This window comes from Vanessa atalanta, chromosome 4, assembly GCF_905147765.1.
Source record: "Vanessa atalanta chromosome 4, ilVanAtal1.2, whole genome shotgun sequence".
NCBI classification, from domain to species: domain Eukaryota; kingdom Metazoa; phylum Arthropoda; class Insecta; order Lepidoptera; family Nymphalidae; genus Vanessa; species Vanessa atalanta.
Genome location: NC_061874.1, coordinates 6,744,864 through 6,761,673, shown reverse-complemented (window position 1 = coordinate 6,761,673; position 16,810 = coordinate 6,744,864). Strand labels below are relative to the sequence as shown.

General features: G+C 31.5%; 2 protein-coding genes across 4 annotated transcripts; one reads left to right on the top strand and one right to left on the bottom strand.

Annotated features, from left to right (window-relative positions):
* Positions 1–81: 81 nt before the first annotated feature.
* Positions 82–7,281, top strand: LOC125063845 (brain tumor protein-like). 3 transcript variants are annotated; one of them, XM_047670500.1, is made up of 9 exons: positions 82–310; positions 2,382–2,550; positions 2,841–2,985; positions 3,065–4,454; positions 4,528–4,808; positions 4,911–5,099; positions 5,322–5,490; positions 5,788–6,020; positions 6,351–7,281. In XM_047670500.1, the coding sequence occupies exons 2-9, from the start codon at positions 2,438–2,440 to the stop codon at positions 6,453–6,455; spliced, it is 2,625 nt and encodes an 874-aa protein (XP_047526456.1). In that variant the 5' UTR covers positions 82–310; positions 2,382–2,437; the 3' UTR covers positions 6,456–7,281. The 3 variants fall into 3 exon arrangements, with proteins under 3 accessions (XP_047526456.1, XP_047526457.1, XP_047526455.1); XM_047670501.1 differs by having other exon boundaries at positions 2,841–2,988; positions 4,531–4,808; XM_047670499.1 differs by having other exon boundaries at positions 2,841–2,988.
* A 5,867-nt stretch (positions 7,282–13,148) lies between these two features.
* On the bottom strand, positions 13,149–16,810 carry LOC125077648 (N-acetylglucosamine-6-phosphate deacetylase). The gene is made up of 6 exons (XM_047689636.1): positions 16,440–16,810; positions 16,009–16,283; positions 15,189–15,407; positions 14,365–14,500; positions 13,695–13,871; positions 13,149–13,466 (listed from the first exon to the last, which is right to left on the bottom strand). The coding sequence occupies exons 1-6, from the start codon at positions 16,642–16,644 to the stop codon at positions 13,285–13,287; spliced, it is 1,194 nt and encodes a 397-aa protein (XP_047545592.1). The 5' UTR covers positions 16,645–16,810; the 3' UTR covers positions 13,149–13,284.

The window sequence follows — 16,810 nt, the reverse complement described above, 5'->3', positions numbered from 1 at the left end:
TTAGTCTTTGAATCGTACTTTTCATTGTTGCCATTACAAAAAACGTCAATAGTATTTTAAAGCGCAACCAACGAAGAAAATCAATACCTAAACAGTGATGTATTCATTCGTCTTTTTAAAATGAGAACGTGACAAAACATTTCATATAAAACTCATCGAAGAAACTATTTTATTTAAAAAATATATCTATTGAAGCTTGATGCTCATTTTTTATTTATTTACATAGTGATGAAGATTCTCATAGTTACGGCGTGGTAGAACATTCTGCGTGTTTGATTATCGCCCTTTCCGCAAAATATTACTGTTAAAGGTTAGTACGTCTTTTAAATATACCTCTGTTTATTCTAACTTCGATCTAATCGCCTAAAATCTCTACGAAGTGTACTATCGACCTTCGCCATTGTCTGCAGCGTGCATGGTGCATTGCGTTTATGATAGGTACTTCAGTATAGGTATGTAGATACCTGCAGACTATAGATGCGATGTTAATTCTTTTATTTCACATTCGGTATTGAGTTGTAATAATTTTAAAATAATTTCAATACTATTTGATTCAGTTCTTCAGTAACGAAATTGATATATTGTACGACAATTGTGAGGAAAAAATATATCCCTTACCTATATGCTCTGCTTATGAAAGCTTATGCTGAACCTAACTTGATTTGAATAAGGTATTGGTGTTATATATTCGTGTATTTTAAAATGTTCCTAAAATATTTTAAAAGAAACAGTGCATTGGTTTGTTCATTCAGGAACAATACAAACTTTAAAATAGTATAAAATATTTTTAGTCACAGTATTACAGTTACTGCAGTATATTAATTGTATTTATTTTTTTAATTTTAAAAGATTATGTAAACCAACATGATACTACATATACACATAATACTTTTGCTTTATTGTGCATTGTTTAAATCAATTTCACAAAATATATAGATGTATATATGTAATGCTACAAGGAATACATTAAATTTTCATGGTTATTCATCTTAAAACATTTAAAATTCATGCAGTTATATATTAACAAATAAAATATTTTGTCCTGATAAACAGCAAATAAAAATGAACCTCAATTATGTTACAGTTAGGACTAAACTTAAATAAATATAATATCAAATTAAATTAAAATAAACTTTGTATTCAGGTAAGTTTTTCCAAATACTTAAATTGGCATTATATAAGTAATGCCATTTAAAAGCTTAGATTTAACTTATATATATATATATATATATATTAATTATAAATGCATAAGAATTATTGAGTCAGTTACGAGATTCAGTTCATATATTTCTAATTCAACATTTAACTGATAATAAGAAATTGCTGACGCTTCATATTTAGGCTTAAGATTTATATGAATGATATTGCATAAATTAAGTTCTCTAAAGCCTATTCAAAAAATATTAATTTTTAATTAAAATGTTTTTATCAACCACTAAATTTGCCTACTGTGTGTAAACTTTACTTGGCTGGTCAAGTTATGCAAAACAGTTAAAACTTTATTTTTCTATGACTATAGTGGCATGACCATCTTGTAAAATGAGTGACTGATAATTAATTTATTTAATTTGATGTATGGATCTCTTTAGTTAATCAAATGATTAAATCATAATAAAACTGCTAATTTAAATTGCTTTCAAAAATGTCTGTAAATGTATTATTTTTAGATAAAAACCAATCTTATAGGTGAAATCTCTATTTCCAAATCTGTTGTGAATATATTTATTATGACATTAATTTAAAATATAGCTATGTCTTAACAGAACAAAAAAATAAGTTGCAAATTTATTAGTATGGAATAGTTGTATATACAAGATACTGTATTTGAAATTTAGTTTATCATATTTAAATTTATAAAAATAAGTTTACTTTAAATATTTTTTTCTGACAATAATACTATTATATAAACAATACCTTTTGATTTTACAACACCTATAAAGTATACTTTGCATTGTAATGGTGCAACATTATAATTTAGCTGTAATTATGATCTTTTTTTAATATAGATTGTAATAAAGTAAATGTGTTCAATGATAATGCTAATCTCTTTAACAACTTTGTGTAATTAATGTTTAATTTTAACAATTAAATAAATGCAGATATAAATTTGAATAAAAAATCTACACTATTAATTTTTTAACAGAAAGTCTTTGTTGATAGTAGAAAGGCTTTGTACAAGTCTCTCTGAATCTGTATCAATAACTAAACTAATTAGGTAGTTTAATTATATGTGATGTAATAAGGGTCTTCATTACCACTTACCATCTGGTAGACCACTTTCATGTCTGGATGTTTATATTTAATATAAAAAATATTTTAATCCTTTTTTTTAGTTTTATTTTCTCATAGAATAAAATAGACATTTATTCATTTGGTTTCAGGTTATTGTTGATTGAGGTAAAAAATATACATTATACAACACTAATTATAAGTTAAAATGGAAGAAATTAATGGCGAGCTTTATGGGGATGGCCTTGTTAGTCTTGGCGATGAAGGTTCTTTGGAAGCTTCTGATAATGGAAAACAAGAACAAAATTGTAAAATTTGCGAGTAAGTAATTTATTTCAATTCAAAGATTTTTCAGAAATAATATTATTATTATAAGAATTTAAAGATTATGTTGTTTGATTTTTTATCAATAATATTATTTTAAAAGACCTAATTATCAAAAAGTAGGCAAAATTATTTTACCAATTTCTATATATTTACTACTACTACTAAATACTACTTGATACTTAGTTTCCTAAAAATTCATTGTCCTTTTTGATTGATTGGACCATTTAATATTCATTCAAGTTATTTGATTTGGTGTTTGAATGAAATCTTTTTTTGTATTGCAGCAATAAACTATGCAGTCCTCGTGTATTGTCATGCCTTCATGTATTCTGTGAAGTATGCATTGACAAATTGATGGTAAACGAAGCTGGGGATTCCCTTAAATATGATTTAGCGGTCGAGTGCCCTTTGTGTAAACAAGAAACTAAGGTGGTAATTATATTTTTAAACAAAATTTATTTTACAATAAATTTTGCTTTTATATTCATCATTTATTTTTTATACACAGATGCCTGGAGGAGGAGCTGCATCACTCCCTTCAGACTACGTCCTCACTAATATCTTGGACGTTTCCTCCATGGATCAGTCTGTAGTTTGCACTTGCTGTAAGAGTAAAGAGCCAGCCGTTGCAAGATGTACTGATTGCTCTCATTTCTTATGTTCCAACTGCAACTCAGCCCATGAGTTCATGAGGTGCTTTGAAAACCATCGCGTTGTCCCATTCGACGCCTTACGATCATCCAAAGAAAAGACGGCTGTACATAAGCCGATTTTCTGCACTCGTCATGTAGGCGAAAGCCTCAAATTTTACTGTTGCGAGTGTGAGGTTGGGGCTTGCACAGAATGTCTAACAGTTGATCATAAAGTTGGAGAACATCGTTGTGAGCGCATTGTTGATGCGGAACCAAATCTCCGCGCTGAGCTTAGGAATTTTATTGTCGAAGCAAATGCTCGTGCAGTTTCCGCTGGGAGTGCATCTGCTAGACTCGATGATGCTTTAGGCGATTTGCAACGACAAAGAGATGACGCTGAAAGCGTCATTAAAGAGGCTTATCATGCATACAAAGCAGCTCTCGAGAGACGTCGTGAGAAAGCTTTGGAAGAACTGGAGAGACTGCACAAAGAAAGAGAACTGAAAGTAATGGATTTGTTTGATCGCGTCGATAAAACCGTTCAACGTATAGATTGCGCATGCAAATTTGCTGCGAGACTTCTTCGAAGAGGTGATGGAACCGAAATTGTAATGTTAAAGAAAATTGTTGCATCTCAATTTGCACGTCTTTTGGAAGGTGCTCCTGAATTCGACGTCGACTATTCCGTGGAGTTTGTTACGAAATTGGAAAAATTCGATTCGATAGCCGAAGACACATTTGGCACATTCCGCACTGAAGCAACTAGAGCGGAAGAAAGAAAACGTGCTAGCGAATCTTCGGCTATAGTTTCAGTCGCATCCAATGCTCATTCACCGGCTGTGTCAGTGACAAATGCACCTGTTTTCGATGATTTTCCTTTGGGAAATGTTCGTCGGGTTACAGGTGTTAGCAACATGGTGGGTGTTCCAGGAGTTGGAGGTGTACCAGCTATAGGTGTACCGGGAGTGGGTGCGGTGCCAGGAGTAGGAGCCGTGGGAAACACCAATGTCATTCCCGGGGTAGTCAATGTTAATAGTGTACCCGGTGTTGGCGCTGTAACGGGTGTTGGTGGAGTTTCAGCGTTGCCATCGATGGTAGAATACAACTTGCAACAACTAGCGAGCATAGCTGAGAAGGAAGTTCCACCGCCACCTCATGCATCACCGGCTCCATCTTTTACTCTTGCCGAGCTGCTGGCCGGAGATCTTAACTCGCCTCAAGCCTACAATAACTTGCAAGCACTTGCTAAACTCGGATTGAATACTGGTAATTGACTAGACTTTAATTTGGTGTGATGGAATAAATTAAAGATACAATGCTTATTATTAAATATTTTCAGAAGTCAACGGTTTTGGAGGAGTTGGTGGTGTCGGTGGTATCGGTGGAGTCGGTCCTCGTGGAGTATCTCCTGGTAGACCTTTGTTGACTGCTGCCGAAGAAGCTGCGCTTGTTGCGCCACCAGCGCCCCTTGTCCGGGCCACTAAAGCTACCCCCATGCATATAAGATTCAAATTCGGTCAACTCGGCGGGGGCAAGGGCCAATTTAATTCACCACACGGATTTTGCCTAGGCAATGATGAAGACATCATTGTTGCTGATACTAATAACCATCGCATTACGGTATTTACTATAGTTGATTAATTTTAATCGCTCATCAATCAATTATGTTTTTTTGATTAATAACATAAAAATGGTACTAATAACTTGTTTTTTTTTTTTAAGGTATTTGACAAATCTGGCAATCACAAGTTTAATTTTGGTGTGGCTGGCAAAGAAGAGGGTCAACTGTGGTATCCACGTAAAGTTGCCGTTGTACGAGCTACAGGAAAATTTGTGGTCTGCGATCGTGGAAATGAAAGATCACGAATGCAAATTTTCACCAAAAATGGACACTTCTTAAAGAAGATCGCTGTATGTTTTATATTAGATTACTCATTAAACTTATTATTTCCTTTTTTTTCTGTTTTGTTAAGGTACTTCAAGCATTTTTGACAATGATTAACGAATCGAAACAACTTGTGGTTATATAATATTCTATTATGTAACATTATATGTCGATTATATTCTTACATAAAATTGTGCAATCATTATTATACTTAAGTGTTTTTGTATAAAATGTAGTTTTGTTTCTAGGTGCGCTTCATCGATATTGTCGCTGGTTTGGCTGTCACAGCTGAAGGACTCATTGTTGCTGTCGACAGTGTGACTCCTACAGTTTTTATCTTATCTGAAGAGGGCGATCTCATGAGTTGGTTCGATTGTAGTGAATGCATGAGAGAGCCATCGGATATTGCCATCAGTGGTATGTTTAAAAATAATTTTTGAACAGCTTCTCATAAATGACAAACTAAATTACTTTCTTCTATTTTTATAATATAATATTTTTAACCACTGTGTGTTTTTTATGATATAGAGAAATTAACGCAACATATTAACGTACAATAACCAAGGTTTCCTAAAATAAAATCTACATAATCAGTTACATTTTATTCAAAAACAAGACGGTGTCGGTCCGTCCGAATTACTATATTACCTTTATATTATAACCTAAGGTAATGAGTAAATGGAATACAAAGGCTTCAACAAGTTCCTTTTACAGGCAAGGAATTCTACGTGTGCGACTTCAAGGGGCACTGCGTCGTAGTGTTCGACGACGAGGGCCGGTTCCTGCGTCGCATCGGTTGCGAGAACGTGACCAACTTCCCGAACGGCATCGACGTGTCGGACGCGGGCGACGTGCTCATCGGCGACTCGCACGGCAACAAGTTCCATGTCGCCGTGTTCTCGCGAGAGGGCGTTCTCGTCACCGAGTTCGAATGCCCCTATGTCAAGGTTTCTTTTTGATTAACCTAGTCTATTAGTCTATCGAAATAGGTTTTCCACTGATATTGTTTATATAACATTCTAAAATTGAGATTTTGTTGATTAAAATGATATGTATTTGGAATATTAATCAAACAAAAATAATTGATACTGACTACTAAAAAAAAAACTGATTGTTATTTGTCGAAATTGATAATTTGAAAGTGATTATTATGTAAATGTAGATTTTTCCGGTTCGATTTTTATTGGCATTTGTTAACTAGAGATAGTATTTTTAGTGCAGAAAATCGATTTTGTTTAGTCTAGGATTAATATCTAACATTTGCCATTTGTTTTAAGGTTTCTCGCTGCTGTGGACTTAAGATTACATCTGAAGGTTATATCGTCACTCTGGCTAAGAATAATCACCACGTTCTAGTCCTCAACACCCTTTACATTGTCTGAGGAATAACTCAATGGCTGTAAGTCTGCTTACTACAAGATCTCACATTTATTCCTTATATTATTATATTTAATTGCTGATTTTACAAAGCTTAAATTTTTGCTAAAACAGTATTCGACTACTTACTTTGTTGTTTTGTGTTTTCCATTATAGTTAAATTTTATCCATTTGCGGTGATCTGTGGTAATCCTTTTTTTTTCTATATATTTTTTTTTTCCTTATGTTGTGGAATTTGAATTAAGGATTGAATAGATGTCACTGCCGATGGATATATATGATTCCCAAAGTACTAGACTCTTTCGTTTTTGGTTTAATTCATCTCACGTTTTTTATTATGGTTGCATTTAGTTGTTATTATTAACAAACGATCCAAAGTTTAGGCTAATATCTCTTTTTTTACATATGTTATGATCCAGTCAATATGCATGAAAGAAGGATAATTACTTTGATTGTAGAGTTCTCATATTTAGGAGAATTCGATATAATTCATTATGAAACAAATGTTTTGGTTCCATTAGTAATTAGACGTTCCATCGTTTATGTGATTACTTTGTGTTGTGACCAAGAATATAGTAAAGCTCGGCTCACTATTGTTGTGCGATTTAAGTCTAACAAATGTATATTATAAACAATGTTTTTCACTGCCAAATATGATTGGTCTATGATCAAAACATAGCATATTTGCACTTCTGACCATTGACTGGAATTACGATTATGTTTCTAAATTTAGCAGCTGGTATGGTTCCTAGTTCGAGTGAAGTTAATAATACATGTCAATTAGGGGTCTGCGTGGGAGTGTCGCCTCATTATCTTTGCGTTACTCCATAACATATTCGATAATACATTTTGACTTCAGAGCTTACAGTATTGGCAATTTTATGATCTCTGCAGCCTGTATTCGAACAGATACGTCTAACGCACAATTGAGTTTATTGTTAACAAAATTTTATTATTATTATTATGACCAAAGGGGGCGACACTAAAATAACGTGCCATCTAGTTTAGGTTAATCGCGTATACAATATTATATATTGTCCGTTAAAATATATTTACCATTTACAGATTTCTTGTGTCTATACAAAACGTTTTTTCATGTACTCTTGTTTTAAGAGCCTATATTTGAAAATTTTCATGGGTAGGCTATTAATAATGATATATACGATTTGGTTAATTTAAATTTATCTGAAGCTAATTATATTGGGAAGCCATTGTTATTAAACATAAAATAATTTTGTACTGATAAAAATGAAAAAAATAATAATAATTACAAACTGTTTGGGTGGCATTTTCGTGCATATACGTCGCGATAAAAAATAATTAAGATAACTTATTACATTATATACCACGGGTGAAAAATGTCACAAATGAATAGTAATTTCCAATTCATCTTATTTGATCGTTATATAATATTATTAAATAATAAAAAATATATACATGAATGTGCCATTATAAACAAATTTTATTTCTACAAAAATAATGCGTTTAAAATTCGTATACAGTTCGCCAAAGTATATATTTTTATAGCTATCCACATTTAATATTCAAAATTGAGATTCATAAAATTTTTAGGTAGTAGACCAAAAAAAAAAAAATGTTAAAATCGTGGTTAGTAGTGTAATACATAATACATCAAACATATTCGTGTAAAATATTTCTTTGTTCATCTATTTTAAATGTCTGATGTATATTAAATATTAACACTGATAATAATATGGTTAAATGTATGGCAATCGTAATGACGCTATTTGAACAAAATTAAATTTGACCTGTCAAGGCTTTCGTCTTCCAAAGATTAGTAATTGTTTTATTATTATTTTTTACATATTTTAAATTAATGTTACGTTATATGTGGTAACGAGCTCACCATATAAGAAAACGAAAGTCTTTTATTTGATGTCATTATCGATTCGCAATACTTAATCCATGTTTATAATTGAAGTACTTAACCAGACCACCTAAATTTGTGTGTGATATTTTTACAAATTGTTATATAATTTGCTCTCTAATTTCATGGATCATTCAAATTAAAAGACACTAAAGAATCGTCTTGAGTAATTCGAAATATGATTTTTGGATAATTTAAGTTCCTGTATTTCTTTTACATTATTAGAACGTTAAGAATCATTATTATTTTATTTTGTGTTAATTTTATATACAAAACCAATACGGTGTATTGCTGAGCCATATTATTATCACTTATAAAAAAAAAAATTAGCAATTCACTAGTAATATAATATAATGTAAATTAATGTATGTACTTAATTAGAAATATTTGTTTAATTTGTTGTATATTGGAACAGTTCTAAAATACATTGCAACATTTAATGTGATATAAGCAATAATAGGGAGACATATGAAAACACAATAGAAGACTTCAACCGATCGAAAGATGTGCGAGGGAACGCTGGTCTGACCCAGTGATAAGTTAATTTTGACGTTGAGTCTTGAATCCTCTATTATATTAGTGAGTAACTTTTGGGTTTTTTTCTTATTGTTTTTAAGTTATTTGTTTCAGGATTTTTGTCCCGATAGTATTAGGGAATTTTATTTTCTTTATTTTTTAAATTAGGTTATAAATGAGTCATTACCCTTCGTGGATGATAGGTGTGATTAATACTCTGATTTCGTCGTTTAACTGTTTCGTTTTAATATATGTTCCGGGCCTATATTTATAGTATTTTTGGCCAGTGCGATGGGCCTTTAGAGTTACGAATTTTTACTGCCAAATTATTTTCTTACGATATTTGTGCATGCACATAGTAATTATTTTATTGTATAATATTGTAAAATTAGTTACTAATTGTTGCCAATTTTTTGTTTATAAATATTCAGGATTTTAATACTATTATAATGTTCAATTTTTATTTGTTGTCCATTAATCAAAATTATTGGGTGTTAGTGACGTAAAATTAACCGAAATAGAACTTATAAGCCCCAAAGGGAGCGTTTGACGCTATTAATAATATTGCTTAGGGTTGCATAAAATTATTAAAAAGTGGTGTGATAAGTTTTGGATAATTTTACAAATTATACTATTTTATGTGTGAATTTCAATATTAATAAATTTGAAGTTTTAATATATATGTGTAATTTTTGAAATGATTACATCGGCTTTATTATTTTTGGCCGTATGTTCGGAAGTATTATCATTTGTATAATTATTAATTTTACCTTAAACTTGAATTATTTTGATGATATATCGTTGACAATGTTTCCTTTTGTTCTTGCCATGTATCTTATGTAGGCGTCGGCGTAGAAGTTTATGTAGATGTTAGTATTTTTCAATTGATATACAAAGAGCAGTACGACGTTTGCCCTAGGATGGTGTTGTTAGTGTTTGTTAGAGGGCGCGGGCGAGGGCTTGTACTGGCTCCCCCGCAGGCTGTACATTCTTGCCGTAGCAAGTAAGCACTTAGTCATGGGGTAATGGCAGGTCAAATGGTATCTATTGTCCATTGACATTACTTGATAATAATTGTATCATTAGAGTACATTACAGTAGCCTTTCTCGGGAATCTTAAAAGTTACCTATATACACTTTAAAGCAATTTTTGGTAAATATATTTCTCTTGAATCTATATTCCCTATGTATCCAGCAATAAATAACTTCAGTAGATGTAGTTATTGCATTACGGGGCACTCGATTGAGGACACTTCGTCAGATGTCGCACCGCTATCGTCGGATGATGCAGTGCGATGCGGTGGGCACTTTGACGCAGTTAGGAGGTTTAGTGCTACGGAATGTAATATTTGTAGGGTTCGCAGCGCACAAGGTGAGCTCTAATGTTACCCTCCCTATTGGAGGTGGGCGTATTGCCTATGTATGTGGCACCAAGCACAGCTCGATGGTTCCGGTGGAGTTGGCATATAACAGTACTCTCATCACTTATCGGACCGTATTAAAATGACTGTGGGTGGGGTTTGGCCAATTTTACTTTTTTTGTCATATAGTCTTCGGTCTGGTTAGGGCACAGAAAGCTGATCACCTGCTTGCCTGACAAGTATAGTGATCGAACGAATAGTTGAAATATTGTTTGTAATATGTTATCGCTGTACGACACAGTAACTATTTAAATTTACCGAAGGTAATAGTCATCAAAATATTTTCACTATAATATAAGATATATTTAGCATGTTTAATGTTTTTAGATTTCTTCACCCACCTTTAACACCACCGACTTATTTGGTCTCTCCACTTTTTTGAAAACCAACAATTAAGGTTGTGAGCTCTATTCCGATCGGAATTTATAAGCCACAGTGTGCTTGTGCAATAAATATCACAGTTTGGATCTAGGCTTTTAAATTATTATAGATTATATACATTGTTGAGCTGATTATAAAAATTTATTATACCTTTTAATATTGTTAAAGAATTCTAATTGCATTCCACATCTAGAGTGAACGAATTTGAGAAGACCATTTTCAATCTACATTATACAAGTTATTTTTTTTACAATTGTAGGATTATTAGCAGTTGCCAATGTTTTTTCCTTTAGTCAGTAAAAGTACAAATATTTTAATATACAATTCTTGGTATTTACGTATTGTAGTATCTTATTTTTTTAGTTCATTTGATTCATTAACTATAAGCATAATTTTTTCACTTAAACGGCCATTTAGATATTCTCATCACGCAAATTATTCAGTAAATAACAAAACATATCATAATGAATCTATTCGTAGCTCTCACAATACGCCACATGTAGACAAAAATGATTGTTTTACCTTTCATGGTGTGCTTAACATTGAAGTTTTTAGGATGTGCACTAGAAATTGCAACATTTTTGAAAAGAAATACAGCACCAATGCACGCTGACTTTAGCTTGCTTACATTTGTCGTAATGTGAGAATGATTTTTTATGTTGTTCACATAAAATACGCAACATCCGTATTTTTGTTTCGGTTTAGATATAATATGTTAAAATGGCGTGTTTTTAAATTAGATTTAAGTATACGTTAGGTTTACCACTTTTTAATTTTCTTGTCATTTTATGTTTACAATTTAAATTTATTTAACTTGTGTTTGTGTGAAAGGTGCATGTTCCAAATGCATATTTTATTTTGATCCAAAGATTTCTAATAATGCTTATAATTTAATTAGTTATTTTAATTTTTTGATATGAAAATGACATTTGTGGAGTGTGCATTGGTATTTGATATTAGAATTTAAAGATTATTTCCGTAGAGTTGGTGCAGCTGAGCAAATGTCTATTATATTCTCAGAAGAATATATTGCTCAATAATTTTATTCTGTTAAAAGTATTTTAAATTTAGGAATAGTCCACATGGGGTATATAATCTAACAGACAATACCCTCCGTAAGGTTTGAAAAAATTGTAAAAGTTAAAGTTTTATTAGATGTAGTAGCCTTGAAAGCAGCTTGCCATGAGAGCAAGTTGTACGGGGCGCCTGCAGCATTGACGCATGGGACTCGTTTCTGAAAGCATTCTCTAAGCTGCTTACCCTATTTCTGACCTCATGAATCCTGCTCACACCGGTCCATAAGGTTCCTAAAGCGTCTATTGATTCATCGATTGCATACTTTCCGTGTTCTCGATAAAGAAGCTTAGATTATGTGTTCAGTGCGTCTTGTGCGATGGTGTTGACTAAATTATTTTGCCCCACAGTCAACGAAAATATTGTTATTCATACAGGAGTCTTTGCTGCATTGTGCCTAGATCTTAGAAGTTAATAATATCGAGGTAGAGTTAATCTCAAATATTTTGGCTCTTTGAATATTCCATGATATTATTTTGTTTTTCATGAAAATGTATTTACATTATTATACATTCATACACTTAGTAATTATTGTATACATGAATATACATTGCGTAGTTGGTAACTTGATTTTATTGTAAAATTAAGATGCCCAACTAGTTTATATGTATGTCCACTACGTACGGGAGGAATTGATTGCGCTACATTGAAATCATCTTATTTGGCTCACCATATATTCGTGTGGACAAACGTAGTATTTGTTTTTTGACTAGTTGCACATCTTACTTTGACCAATTTATTCGCTACGACTTTTACGTGAGAATTTGGACTGTCGATGGAACTCGTTCAATTGCTAGAGTTCGAATTGTCACGTGATCTTTGTGGTTTCTTAATAATTAAGTTTATTATGTATCGTGAACTGTGGCCAGGATAACAACAGCACAGAGCAGTGTAATTCAGAGCCTGCCTAAAATATATTTTTGTCATGATTTTATTTAGGTATATACATGTTATTATTCACATATTACAGTTTTCTCAATATTAGCTTGTATTTTAATTAAGAAATAATCATATTTAACATTGCCAGGTGATCAGCAACCTGCACTTTAATATTTTTGGAAACTATTGAACTTAAATTGTACTGACTTTATAAATATATTTACTTCAATAAAGATTTTCCATGCCACTATGACACGTTTTGTTTATTTTTGTCCCGAGAACAATACAATCCTATATTAATAATACATATATATTATCGCCTCGCACTCGCTTGCAAAGTAACTAATCTAAAATTCGATTTTGAGCATTAATCTGCAATTCAGCTGATTTTACTGTTTTCAGCGGTTATAAAAGAATACAATTATATTACATTACCTTTATACGCAAGGTAAGGCTCAGTTTTTCTCACTCTTGTAATGCTTGAATGAATTGTTAGAATAAAAGCGTATGGTGGAGACGCCTATGGAGAAAAAATGCTTTAATGTAAACAAAGATTTTATTTCAATATATTTGTGTCAATAAAGTAAGTAAGAAGCACTTTGTGCATTACATTAGTTTTGTATATAGAAATGTATATATCACATAAGGTAACTTAAAGCTATTATTTGTAGCATATTAGGAACTTTTGTAAACACATTCCCCTGCGATCCAAGTAGATAGGACTTTCATCGATTTTGGATGTATTATAACAAAGTCTGCATCATGTCCAAAATTTAACTTTCCTTTTATATGATCAATACCTAGAGCCTTAGCCGGATGGAGAGATGCAGTTTCTAAAGCATATTCTAATGAGCAATCTGAAATTAAATAAATATTAATTGATCAATAATATTTACTAGGTATTAAGCTCCAAATCTTCTCAGGGAGAAGATTTACAGGCAGTTACTTTGGGATGACTGTTTGATGATGTTGATCCATCAACGATTTGAGAACTATTTTTGATATTTATGTTTTATTCACCCGAAGAATACTCTTTATAAAAAAATAGAGCTTCAGATATGGGCTGATTCTACTGAACTACTTACCTGTAGCTTCCTTCAAAGTTTTAACACATTCGTCTAGCGCGGTGGTGCTACCACAGAGGACTTTGGTACCAGTAATGTACGCACGACCATTTTCAACATTTACTGATTGCGGACCGATCCGGTAGTTTCCGTCCGCCAAGCCTTGAGCTGCGACGGCGTCACTCACCAATATTAATCCTGAAAATTTTACTTCTATATTTGTTAATTGTAGATATGATATTTAATATATTAAATAACCATCATAATTACTATTGACATAGCGTTTTTAAAAACTTTTTTCTTCATAATAATTTCACATCTCTTTAGGTATGCTGCCTTACTTAAATAACTTAAATTATATATCGTGACATAATGTCCATGTGATAAAATATTAATTCGCAGCAATCCCTATAGAAGTTTGTATTCGGAGTACTAAGCAAAAAATACTTTTATTTTTATACTTTTTATTTATTTTTTGTAAAAATTTAATAAATATGATATTTTTTTTGTTTTTACTTTTATGTAAATGAAATGAAATATCAAACAAAACAGGTAACCAATTAAGATTGTCATTTTATATTTGTGTACATTTTGAAATACGACGTTTAAAAAGATGTTCAGAATTTTCTATTTTAAGTTGCCTTTTCTCGTAATTATTTATAGAATTAAAGTTATATCGTATATACATTACCATCAGGATTAGTTCTACACGCTATTCTAAGGGCAGCAGGATGAGTGTGTATTCCATCAGATATTATTCCATAATAAACTTGTTTTTCCGTTGTTGATGCGAGTAATCCCACCAAGCCGGGATCACGGTGGTGAAACTAATAGATAATAATAAAATACACTCAATGAATATATATAAAAATGCGATGGATTTCCAATGCTTGATACACTACATATAAGAAATCATATTCAGAAATTTGTTAAAATATTCAGACAAACCAAACTCTAGAAGGCTATGGCAGCGGATGGAGAGAAGGATCGCGAATGCGTCGAGTAGGTTCAGAAATGTACCGCGTAGGAGGGACACGATAGTAAATTTACAGATTGATAAATTTCCTTCGATAACACCTCTTACAAAGTACCTGCGCGGATTTCACGGTTATAGAACTTACATTCCACAAACTATATATAAAAAGAAGCTTTGAATAAAAAGTGTATCAAAGTTTTTTTTACCACGCATAATTTACACTACCACATAAATTACATTGTATTAAAAAGAACAACAATTGTTTCAACAGGCATTAGTAGGTAGATAGCTATATTCATAATGGGTTCAGTTCAGTACCAATATCAAGTTAATTAAAAGATAATTGACATTCTCTTTCGTTATATTATATGTACTTATAATGCTTCGAGTGAGTGTATTTGCATGAGTATTTTTTATAGAGTTCACTTAAAATGGAATTATAAAATAAATGATGACACATGAGATTTTATATATTTTGTTCCTCTAATACACTGGCTCACACACATAATTCTTAAGCAATAAATATCAATTATACTTACAGGTAACATAGCATTAAAGAGGTGAGTAATTAAATTAGCACCACATTTAATGCCCTCCTCTCCTTGCGCGAGACTAGCAGATGAATGCCCAAGAGCAACTTTTATTCCAAGACTTGTTAATCCTTTGATTGCTTCTAATGCACCAGGTAGTTCCGGTGCTAATGTTACAATTATAACATTATCGAGAGATCCATATACCTCATGAATTGATTCTAATCCCTTAAAAAAAGTCCTACACATTAAACTCAGATGTAGGTAGATTGAAAAAGCTTTGAAAGCAAGATCTGGTGCCAAAAGTACCACTTTTTGATTTGTTTTTTTTTTTTTTTTACTAAATATATCATGCAATGAACATGATATATTTGGTATGAGTATAGTGTAACTTCAAAGAAATTAAAAGATTTTTGTTTTAACAACATAAATAGGATATATACATTTTAATGTAATTAATATAAGTATTCTGAATTGTTACAAAAAGTAAAGTATTTTGTTAATAAAATATAAAATGTGATCTACAAGAGTAACAAATATTGACATTATTTTATGCATAATTTCAATATTAAAAAGTTGTTGTGGTAGATTAAAAACATATTTATGTCACATGATAGTGGTTAAGTATCCTACATGTTGGTTCAATAAAACCAAAGTAGGTTATTGATAAATGTTTTCTGATAATAAATATTGCAAAATAAGCAATTATGGCTAATATGACCTCTTTATTTAAGTATTATTAATATAGTTTAATTAAAAGTAATTGTTACATTAAATATGTTACATATTAAAAAAGGGCAAGGAGACCCTTAAAAATTTTACATCTTACCTTTTCAGGGTTTTGAATATATTCATCCTTATGGGCACCTTTCTTGGCTAAGCTAATGAATGGTCCTTCAAGATGTACACCTAGAATACTTGCTCCAAGTTGACTTCCTTGATGTTTTTGTATTCTAGGCAGAATTTTCGAATATTTTTCCTTGTCTGAAGTGACCATTGTTGGGCAGAATGATGTCACACCATGGGCTAGCAATGCTTTTGCTACTTTTTGGACACCTTCTTCAACATTTTCAGAGTCGTAAGAAAAGTCAACACCCCATCCACCTTAGCATAATACGAAAATCAAAATGTTTTATTTAATACAAGTTTTTTTAAATATTAAAAAAATGTTTAATAAATATGATTTCATATATTTTTAGAGTGACTGACTTTTTGTTATAGTTATTCTCATGAAAAAATATATAATGTTTATTTACGTACCATTGTTTTGAATGTCTATAAATCCGGGTGCAATAAGTGAATTTTCGCAATTCACCGTTACATCTGCTTCAACTTGTTCCACATAAAATACCTGTTCAGGGTTAACAATTTTTCCATCTCTTATCCATAAGTCTTCTTTTATTATTTTACTATTACGAAGAATGTAACAATCGTGAAACCTTGTAAGACCTGATTTCGCCTTCATTTTATAAATATAATATAGTTTACGTACAAATGAAAATATTCAAACAAAGAATACTAGTTCGGCAAGATTTCAAATGAACACTGCCAGTGCAAACAGCGAAACTGCGAATACGAACTTGATTCTCGAATCAACTAAACTTATCGAAACAATAACATGAAAACATTAT